The sequence below is a fragment of the Corylus avellana genome, chromosome ca4 (assembly GCF_901000735.1).
Source record: "Corylus avellana chromosome ca4, CavTom2PMs-1.0".
NCBI classification, from domain to species: Eukaryota; Viridiplantae; Streptophyta; class Magnoliopsida; order Fagales; family Betulaceae; genus Corylus; species Corylus avellana.
In genome coordinates, this window is record NC_081544.1 from 33,940,582 (window position 1) to 33,952,077 (window position 11,496).

General features: G+C 34.9%; 1 protein-coding gene across 4 annotated transcripts; it reads right to left on the minus strand.

Annotated features, from left to right (window-relative positions):
• Positions 1 to 231: 231 nt before the first annotated feature.
• Positions 232 to 6,486, minus strand: LOC132180029 (E3 ubiquitin-protein ligase BOI). 4 transcript variants are annotated; one of them, XM_059592874.1, is made up of 5 exons: positions 6,198 to 6,486; positions 3,987 to 4,109; positions 3,493 to 3,672; positions 1,425 to 1,786; positions 232 to 903 (listed from the first exon to the last, which is right to left on the minus strand). In XM_059592874.1, the coding sequence occupies exons 3-5, from the start codon at positions 3,596 to 3,598 to the stop codon at positions 352 to 354; spliced, it is 1,020 nt and encodes a 339-aa protein (XP_059448857.1). In that variant the 5' UTR covers positions 3,599 to 3,672; positions 3,987 to 4,109; positions 6,198 to 6,486; the 3' UTR covers positions 232 to 351. The 4 variants fall into 4 exon arrangements, with proteins under 4 accessions (XP_059448857.1, XP_059448858.1, XP_059448855.1 ...); XM_059592875.1 differs by lacking the exon at positions 3,987 to 4,109 and having other exon boundaries at positions 3,493 to 3,668; XM_059592872.1 differs by lacking the exon at positions 3,987 to 4,109.
• Between the last annotated feature and the right edge of the window lie 5,010 nt (positions 6,487 to 11,496).

Below are 11,496 nucleotides of genomic sequence, written 5' to 3' on the forward strand. Positions count from 1 at the left end.
ATGCAGCTATGTTTCCATCTCTCTGAACTCGGAAATACATGGCCGATCAACTCTTGAGTAGCCCCATTTTAAAAAATCTAACGACTAAAAAAGATGCTCTTCTTGCCTTTTTTTTTTTTTTTTATAAAAAAAATGATAATCGTATTACTTGTATTAGTTGCCTATACACGAGAGAGAGAGAGAGAGAGAGAGAGAGAGAGAGGACTAACACAAGGTTGAGGTTACAGAAAATCACAGGAGCTCTTTTCATGAAGATAATTTAGTTACCCCCGAGTTCATAATTTTGGAGATATATGAAACAAGAGTAAATGATTTTTTTTTTTTCATTTGTATGGTGACATGCTCCATAATTTAGGAGAGATACACTTGGACACTAGCAGTTTTCATCAACTGGCATACAGGACAAACACTAATTAACCCATCACAGTCCTTGCATAAACAGAGATGCCGACAAGGCATCAACAAGATGGAGACCTCCTTTGCCTTGCATGCTCTGCAAGTCATGTGCTCCTTCAAGCCTATGTTATTCCTGGAAATTGATTTTGCAGGGCCAACTGGAAGGCTCAGGTAGTTGTTTGGGTCCACATATGAAGCCGCATCATCATCTTCACTGTCTCCAAATCCTTCCTTCCCAAGCTCAGCGCCCTGTGAAATTGCCTGCTGGAGGTTGCTCTTCAGTACATTAACAACTGATTCATTGTACTTTGCTTTATAGTGCCAATTCTGGGCTTCTGTAGCTACCTGCTTTATTCTCTCTACCAGTTCTCTGTTCTTACGGTTCATGTTCTCTATTTCTATGTCTTTCTCACGTAGCTTTTTGCTCACACCTTTCTCTATAGCAGCGAGGAAAGAAGCCATGTGTCTCTGCTTCATGTCCCTCACCCCTTTTGCCAAGTATTCCTCCTGATTGAAGAGTAATTAAAGATTATTCCCAGTGGTTAGAAAAAAAGCATAAAAAGATCACATAAATATCCAATGAAATTTGCTTGACTACTGCTTTAGTCAAGTATGACTGTATAATGTACAGATGCCAGAGACTAAAAGACCACCATTCATAATCCCCCCAACAGGTTTCCAAGATACAACATAAATAAAAATTGTGAACCCATAAAAATATTAGACATCTAAATTTGTTATTTAGTAGTCAAAGAAGATCCTCCATTTGAAATAACTACTGTCATCAGAATCAGATATAATTAATAATCGAATTCAGATACAAAAAATTTGACAGCCTAATGAAATAATTTAAAAGAAAAAAGCAATAAAAAAAATCCTTTTGGGCAATAAAAAAAATGGGTGATTGGAATTGACTGATTGAGCAGTCGATCCTCTATAATTAAACAATTTCAACCCAGAAGATTGGCAATAGCAATACAAAAGTTGGCAGGACTCTTAGTTATATGCTTACTTGAGGGCTGCCGTACCTGAATTTTAATAAACTGGTTAAACTCTTCTTTCTGCCGGTCAAGCTCAGTTGTAATATTGTCACCAAGGGACAAGATGATTGAAGATGCAGCTGTCATACTTCCACTTGCAGAAGTAACAGATGAGTTGCGTTCATCATCATCATATGATAGCCTTAAACCTGTTGATACCATGTTTGGGTTTGGAAGGCTTGCCGAGCGATCAGCTTCATCTTGACAAGCATTATAATTCAAGGATATCTGAAGTTTTTGCTGCCTTGAGATATCTTCCGTTTCCCTGCCTCGTTTATTTGGCCGAAGAATAGGAGTAATATGCTCATTCCCAAAATAATTTACTGGATCAACACTACATCCAGCTGGCACTGCAACACAAGTTGCATAGTCATTATGCTTAGCAACCAGTTCAACCAACAAAAATTTCTTAAGATATAGAAAAGGAAAAGAGAAAATATGATTACTATATTTAAAAGAAAAGGGAAGGAAAATTACGTTGTTACATGATGAAATACTGATACCCAAGATGTGTAAAGACATTCAAGACCAAAAAATCACAAAAGATTGTTACCATCAACCAAAAATGTAACTTTAAATTCTTCTCACAGAGGTACTCATGATATACAATTCCTATAAGAGCAAGAGACTCTAACCACTATAAATTTCCTCTTAACATATTCTCCCTTTATGTTAAATGATAATTTTCATCCCATCTCAGCTTTATTCACATGTTTACCATTCTATGCTCATAGCTGGCAAGAGGTAGGCATAGATAATCACCATTGTAACTTATGCTTGATAAACTAGATAATGCCCAGATTTATTCTTATTAAGGAACTTGCCTAATGTCTTATTAATTCTTTGTCTCACTAATTAGTATACAGTATTCATTTATTTTCAACATATGAGTGTGATACTCTTGTTTAAAGTACCTCAAAAAAGAAATAAATGATAATTGTCATAGTAACAAAAAAACTCTATTCAGCATGATAGAATTTTTTGATTTGTTTATCTCACTACAGATTTGCAAACATCTCTATCTCTAAGTCTAAGAATTTTGATCACAAGTGAAAGAATCACACACCAAAAAAAAAACCCCCCGCAATGTAGATGATGATAACAACAAAAATTCCAACAAGAAAAAACGTAAGAGAATACTCATGATGATGATAATGCTATTACCCTTTCTTCTACAGTTGCCTGATCTTGATTTAAAAATATTTAGGCTTTGTTTGGCAAAGCATTTTTGCCTTCGCTACTGTAGCTGAAAATTATTGATGTGGTATAAAGTTTTGAATTTGTTGTATTGAAAAGTGAAAAAGTTTTGTTTTGTAGTGATTTTTTTTATTTGAATAGTAATAAAAAGTGAATGATGTGATATAAAAAGTAAAAAAAGTTAGAATATTTTGATGTTGATTTTTTTGAGGAAATTGTGTGTGAATAGTGTTGAGGGGATGAAATGGTTTACCAAACATGGCCAATATAAGACAACCCATCTTTCTCTGGATAGATACATCCAGTGTGGATTAGTAAAAATGCCCTCTAAATTCATGAATTGCCAGCAAAGGGCACACCCAAAAAGTGAACCCAATCTGGCTAATAATCAACATGTTCACACAAAAGCATCTGCAGATGTGCACATGATCATTGCATGGGCCTACCAAACTCATATCTGAAGCTTTAGTATGTTCGCAATACAATATATCCATTCATTTTCGAGAATGGACGATTGGCAAGTGGTAGATTTCAGCTCTCTACCACCATTGTCCAGCTCCGTCATCAAAACTGGGGAAAAGATAGGAACAATGAGTTTTATTTCCACCAATAACTGGAAAGCAGCTCCTTAAATAATATTCCAATCAGGGGAAATTACAATAAAGTAATCAACCTAATAACCCACAAATATACCATAGCCAGAAGCAAAAGATCCACCACAAAAGCAGAGGAGCAGAGGCCCAATGAAGATAATACTATAGACAATAGGATAAAAAATAACAATAACACATACTTTACTCATGACGTTCATAAAAACAATTATAAATAGATATGCTAAAAGAGGCAGAAGAGGACTCACAACTGCCAAATAACTGCAGCTGATTCGATGCATTAGTCTGATACTGGAACCGGTTCTCATTCAGGAAAGCAGGAAGCACAGGATTACCATTGTTGCCTCCCAACATTTTCCTCGAAAAGAAATAATCTTCCGCTTTTTATATTGCTTTTGAAGTAGTAAAATAACCGGTGGGAATCCTACCTGCCAAAAAAAGATCTAAACATTAAACATTAAAAGCTGGCACAGCTGGTATTCTAGTGAATAGTGAAAGCAGAGCATGTGTCTTAAATATCTTTTCTTGAGTAGGGACCAATTAATTTTGGTTAAATTTGCTCTTCGGGTAATTTAAATAACTGGTGGAAATGTCCCTTCGTTATCACTTAAGATGCTCTTAAAGGTCATACATAAAGGAAATGAAAGCAAGAGAAGCGAATTGCACATGAGACTCCTATGGCCCAAAAAAAACCCCAGCCTTTAAGGCCTTTCAATACCCATCACAAGCTCAAATTTAATACCTATGGTGTATTCAGCTCACTCACAGCAGTCACATTTACTTCAAGAATTTAGATTGTATGCGATGACCCTTCATGGCCATCAACTTCAAGACAGCAAGAAGTAGCTTGAACACAATTGAAACCCTAATGTTGTCAAACAAGTCACCAATGTCAAGAAACACAAAATAAAACCTCAATATTTTACTGCACTACAAGAAAGTGGGTTGCTTAGGAAAGCGGCTTGCATGAAACACTTATTAAAATTTCCCAAGAATTTCGGATAATCCATAAGCATTTAGAAGTAGACATCCACAAAATAATGGAGACAGGGTTAACTCTAAGGATGACTAAAATTTAAACCCACCAAATGAGGTGAAGCTTTTTATTTGGCTTTAGTTATATGATGTGTTTTAGCAATTGAAGACCAGTTGTTATTAATAGCATATACATATTTGGAAAAGAGTAAATTCTAATGGAAAAAACAGTCTCAATTTTGATAAGTTCAAACGTTAGCAATTAAAGATCAATTTTTTTTTTTTTTTTTATAAGTAATGTTAATATATCAAAAGCGCAAAGGGGCGCAACCTTAGTACACAAGGAGTATACAAGAGAAACGCCTAACTAGAAAAAGAGAAAAGAACAAGGAAATCAAGATAGTTAATCACTAAGGGAGCGAGCTAAGCTGCTGTCTAAGTGTAAAGAGTGTAGAAAAAGAAGGCCGTGAGTTCCTACAAGGATATCTCAGAATCCTCAAAATTTGATCTTTAATTTTGAATTAAAGATCAGTTGTTATTAGTAGCATGCCCATATTTTATTAGGAGAAAACTTCCAATAGAAAAGCCCTACCTCAACTCTGATATGATTAAAATAATTGTCAGGCTTTTACCATATGTACCCTCAGGAGGAATGAAAATATCCGTAAGGATGTAAAAACTTGAAAAGTTTCAGAACTAGAATTTAAAATTTGAATCTTTATAAAAGGAAATGAGTTAAGTCAATCCTTGGCCTGTTGTTTGTAGGAACGAGAACCAACAACATCTCAGGACTACAATGACATAGTTAATGCTTCTCTAGACACAATGTGACAATATAAAGAGGCCTTGGTTTGTGTCATGTGCCTGTGCACACATGCCACAAGTTGGGGGTGCATGTGTTTCCAATTACTGATTTGACCGTCTGACGTGCGGCTAGCTTCGTGCACACAGGACCAGGATGCAAGTCATGCCCCCCATAACGAACTAATTCTCATGTAGCAACTTCTTTACATAAATTCTCTATCAACCTAAACCATTGAATACATTTTTTTATAACCATAACCATATCTAAAAAGAAATCATGAAATTGGCCTTAGGACTCCGGCTGTAGTTAAAGGACAGGTCCAAGAACTACATCTCAAGTCTATGGCAAGACGTGAAACACTGCTCACCTTAATGTAGCACTATCACAACCTAAAAATGGTATATCACCAAAAAAAAATGAAAAAAGCACAAAGAACTAATTTAACTTCTTTGCAACCAATGAAATTCGTAAACCACACTACTAAAAAGGCAAAACCATATGCAAAATATAGCATATATGGTACTTAAGCAGGTCACCCATTGACTGACAAACAAAAAGAAAAACATATGAGCAAAAGGAAGCATACAGAATCAAAGTTGATGAGGCTAAATAAAAACTCAACGAAGGCAACAAAGTCAGATGCATCTAAGATAGCCCACTTGCGCGAGAGGGAGAAGGGGGGAGAGAGAGAGATCAATGATACCCAGAAAGGCAAATTAGCAAATAGAGGAGATATGAATATATGGTGAATAAACCACAGAAAAAGAAACTACTTGACAATATTTTCTTCTCACCAAAGATGAGAGAATCTTGAAACAAGAAAAACAAGTTTGACCAGATTTTCAGATGACACAATCAAGATACAATAAAGCAAGGCGAGCAAATTCTGATGATAAATCCCACACACTAAACAAGATTTTAGATATCCCCAAGATTCTTATCAATCTCCAAAACTTATCTATATACGTACACATCCACAGAATGTCTATAAAAACAGCAATCCAACAACAAAAATAACAGAACACAAGTTACCTTATTGTGCCAAACTAGTTTGACACAGACATCTCTAAATCCACAACAAACAACCACCCCCCAAACAAAAACAGCTTTCCGATGAAAAAAAAAAAATTACAAAAAAAAGAAAAGAAAAAAGAAAACATATTAAATCAATACCTCTAAAAGTGTAATGCTTTTTAAGGAGGAACCAAAACGACCGATCACAGAGGATGTTCCGTCAAACCGATCTGAAAAATGCGTAGAGAGAGAGAGAGAGAGAGAGAGAGAGAGAGAGTTGAGGCAATAGTAACTGAAGGAAAAGGAAGATAAAATAGAGGGAGGAACTGTAGGGAGTTGGAGGAGAGTAAGAGGAATTATGATTCCAAAGAAAATGAAATGCAAAGAAATGAATGAGGCACTGAATCGGTGGCAGTGGTTACGCGAAACGGAATTCCGTTCTGTTTTTTCTTTCTTTTTTGTTTTTTTATTAATGTTTTCTTCTGTTTTTCGTATTCAAAAATGAGAGATTTTAAAAAATATATATTTAATGAACAAAAAAAAAAAAGAGAAAGGAATAGTGTACGGGGTTAGGGAAAAACGTCCGACTTAACAGCGGAAAACGGACCCCACGCTCCCAGAGGAGTCAGAGATGGGAAAATGAGGTTGGGAGGGGTGGGGGGCAGTTTTCTGGAATCCCGCTCACTTGTATTAGTCGTACTGCTCAATACTCATACACCTATCCATCCGCACATATTTATTGATATTTATTAATTATTTTACTTTTTCCTTTTTTTTTATAATTATTTTTGGCTTCTTTCTTTTTTATTGCCAGTGGGACTATACTGCCCCTCCTTCTCTCTGTCTCTTCATGTTTTCAAGGGACATTATGCTGTTTTGGTTGGAAAAATCAAATTATTGAACCGGATTATGCTCCATTTATTTGGTCGTATTATTGTTAAAACGTCTCATTAACGAGCTCTGAGTTGGGCTTTCCGAATCAGCAATAATACTAAATTAGTTTTTAAAGGCGTTTGGTATATAATTAAAAGATAAAAGTCAATGAAATATATATATAAATCCCATTATGCCCACCGCCACCCAAAAAACTCAACAAAGTTTTTGCTTTGCTAACTAGAAAATGAAAAAAAAAAAATATTAGCATCACGTGGATGGACAAAAGCATGAATCCTTCATTTGTTCACGTGCCGTCCGAGATGACTCATCAAAATATATATAATATCTGTCTCTTCACTTATAAATGCACCAGTTTTCTTTTCATGCTTTTTTATTATTGTTATTATTTGCAATAAGGATAATTTTATACTTATTGTTAATCACGAGATTATACTATATTAATGTACGAATAAACTCTGAATATTTGAATTGCCCCTAAATACAAGATCATTTACCACTTTTTTTTTAAAAAAAATAAAAATAAAAGCATTAAAAAATAACGAAAAATAAAAATACTTGAAATTATTTTTATCTTTATGTCACATTAAATATGTTTTCAAATGAAAAAAAAAAAAAAAAAAGTTCAATATGCCAAAGAGACAAATTTACATAATTTTAAGGTAGAGCGTGTTGGTGACATAACCCTTAGGTAATTGGAAACAGAGGGGCATGCTCGTCATAACAGCAAGGATTTACTGAATTTTCAATTTTAATGGGGTGTAGGGAATAAAATAAAATGAATACTAGTCTCTGACTCTCTGCGCTGGGTAGCTCGGTACAAGGCCCATAAACAAGAATTTAATATAAAGCGGGAAAAAGGCTACGGGAGTTGGCTTGGCTGACTACTCGCGGCGGGACCCGCGGTCCCACGCCAACCACGACTGTTGCATACAATTCTGGCGGGTCAGCAAACGACGAGCCGTGCAGGTCCAGAAGTCACGGAATCATATGCAACGACTCACCACCCACGGCACACACACAACCTCATCTATTCTATTCTATTCATATCTAATCCGCCAACTAGCCCATGTTTATATAATAATAATAAGAAAAAAATATATATATATTTTTAGCGCATTAATTTTCATTATATTTTTATCTACGCCATTAAACTTTTAAAATGACCTCCAACCTCCATACTATTATCACGATTAAGTCTCAAATTAGAAACTTTTAATAATTTTCTATTCAAAATATCTTGGAAGTTATTAAAAATTAACCATATAAATAAAAATAATGAGGACCCTTCTTGATATTTTCAATATATTTTATTTTTTGTTTTATTTCGTAGTAATTTTAATTTTTTTAAAACATTTAACTTTAGATAAATAATTTGTGTTAATATTTTGCTCATATCATTTTACAACTTATGTATTAGATTTGTTTATTTATGTAGACTCTACATAAATCAACAGTAGACTCCACAAATCTAATAGTTTATCTATTGAATTTGTATGAGAATATATAAAAAATATGGACAAATTATTGACTTTAATAGTAGTTTAGAGATAAAAATGCAAAAATGTCTAATTTTAAGCATGATGTAGTATAAGCTATAAGGGCCTCTATGCTATTTTTTTTATTTTTTATTTTAAATGGTTTTGAGTGGTAAATAAAAATATAGTTATAATTCAAGAGGCTAAAATATAATAAATGGGAATTCAGTCCTTGTAATTATGTGTTTCTTGCAATCAAACAGACAATTATAATTTATAAGACATAAACTCCTGTCTGTCTGAACAGGTAAACTCACTCGATCTAGAACCTCTCACAAAATATGGACAAAGGATTTGCGGACAGCATGCCTCAAATGTGAGCCAAATAATGTGGCACCAAAACATGTCGAGCTGTCCAATCGATAATGGGAAATATGCAAAGAAAGAGGGCAGGGGGGAGAATTAAGATAGAATTTTCTTTCCTTGTTATCATTGCGTCGTTTATGGAAAGAAAGCGTTCCTAACTCCATCTACCTTTTTTGGAAAAGGATTTTGAAATTGGACCACTGAGGGGCCCGAATCGAACCAACTTCGGCCTCCTTCAATGACAACTTTCCGTGGGGTTTTGGTAGAAAAATTGATCACGTGGTTAAGACTACCAAATGCCCTTTCTTCTTTTTCTAGTACCCATTACACGGCGACGGCGTTACTTAACCATGACTTTTCTCCATTTCATTAATTGTAATTTTCTCCGTCAGAATCGGCTTTCTATTTTGGTGCAAAATTATGTTCACACGTATCATTATGTCTGCTAGTGCTTGATATAATCTTTTCTTTTTTTTTTTCTTTTTTTTTTTTTTCTGACTTTTCTTATTTTCCCCTTAATTCCAAACGCTCACGTTCATATGAGTCGTGTCACATGGCATATAAGGACTTTCAATTTTTTTTTTCTTTTTTTTTGACATGTCTGCACAACAGGGGGAGAATGATTCGAACTAGTAACTTCCACTTCATTAAGTGTGGTCCCAACCGATTGAGCTACCTCTTAGGGACATAAGAACTTTCAGTTTTAGAAAGGAGGAAATGACAATAATTATAGGGAACTCAGTTTTATAATTTATTATGAATGAAAAGTCTCTCTCATTTTAATGTTAAAAAATAATATCTTTGTACGCGTTGTCACAAGAGTTTTTGTATAACTTTGCATGGAGGACTAATCTTCATTTTAAATGACTTTAATAAACAAGGAGAGATACAATTTATAATAAATAGGGGCTCATGTCACACACCCACAATTAATTGGACTGTTTTTTTTTTTTTTTTTTTGACATGTTCACACAAGGAGGGGGGAGAGGGATTCGAACTTGGACTGTTTTGCTTACTAAGTCGTTGATGCACAATTTTCACATTAAATTATTTGTATTTTATAGATATAGCCGCACCGGGGCGAGAATGAGCCCTACAATCATCTAAGCTATTACCCTTATAGTTTGGGGACAGTTTTAACCTAAGAGGCATATTGAACTTTTGGGTGATTCAACCAAGGGTTTGGCCTTAATCGCATTTAGATTTGGTGGGACGTTACACGTTCTTCTAACTTAATCGATTGAGATTATATTTGGTCTATCACTAATATTCTTTTTTTAAAAAAAATTATTGTATTCTTAATCTTATTTATTTAAAAAAAATAAAATATCTAGTATATTTTTAAAAAAGCAAATATCTAGCTAAAATAATAATAAAATTTTGTTTTAACTAAAATAAATAATTGCTAAGCCAAAATGTGAATCCTCTTTTACAAATGGGCCAACAGCCCAACAGCCCAACTCATTCCATCGGCTTCATGCCTTTGAGTCTTTGACCATACTCGGAAACCCCAGACGTTCCTCAGTTTTGCAAATTCCCTTCGACGCCGCTTGACTGAGCTCTTCTTTCCTAGCGGTGCGTGACAGAGCAAGAACCCTAGGCAATCGAAGATGATCATTCCAGTTCGTTGTTTTACCTGCGGCAAGGTATTACCTATGCTCCAAAACTACTTCAATGTAATTGTAAAATAAAACCTAATTTTGTCGCTCAGAAAACACCCTAACTTCGCTAATCCTGAACAATGTCTCATAAACGTGCAATTTGGTCTGTGTTGTTTAGGTGATTGGAAACAAGTGGGACACATATCTTGACCTTCTCCAGTCAGATTACTCCGAAGGGTGAGAACCTCTTGTACTTGTGTGTTAATTATTTATTATCCTTCTTATACGTTGGTTGTAGAATTTGGTCGTGTTGTTAGGTTGGACCCTGTGTAGAGAACAGCAGCTAATTCTCGAAACTTGTTGATAGAAAAACTTCAGTAATCTATGATAGACCTGATGGGGGACAAGATAGTTTGTTAGATTTGGCATGAAATATGTAATCGAATTATGAAGCACTGCAAACTAAAATCAATCTGCATGCAGAATAATAATACATTTACAAAGTTTTAGTGTCTTAGCTTTCTTGGATGACATGATGTTTTTCAAATTGTTGGTTGAGGTTTTAGCTTTTAACTTGGGGAGAAATTCAAAAAAGTGGAGAAAAGAAGTACCCACAACAAGTTGGTTCGGACGAAACAATTTGCTAAAGGATCTTATTCTATCTTAGTATGCTTACTCAAAACTGCTTTTCTATATTTTCTGCCCAGTATGTTAAGTTTGTGTTTGGTATGCTTAGGAGCCACAAAAGGCAGTTAAGTAACAATAATGCTACTGGGCATTTGGGATTGGAATGCCACCACACATTATTGTGACTACTACTCAAGGAGGATTTTAACCACTCACATCACGTGTGTACTCTAACCATCTCTCTTTCACAAGTGAGTCTACCGTCACATCGATTACACTCTTCCTTAAATTGGTGCCTTTTAAACTCTATCAAGTGCTGTGCACCACCGCCAAGAGCCTGATATTGTCAATGATGCTCGAAACCAAACATAGGAGTTGCGATACCTCTACTATCGGACCCATCAGTAGATTTGCTCTTAACCATTCTACGGTGGTGAAGATGGTCAGAAAGCTGCAAGAGTTTACCATTCCATTGTGTGCTTACATTTGCTC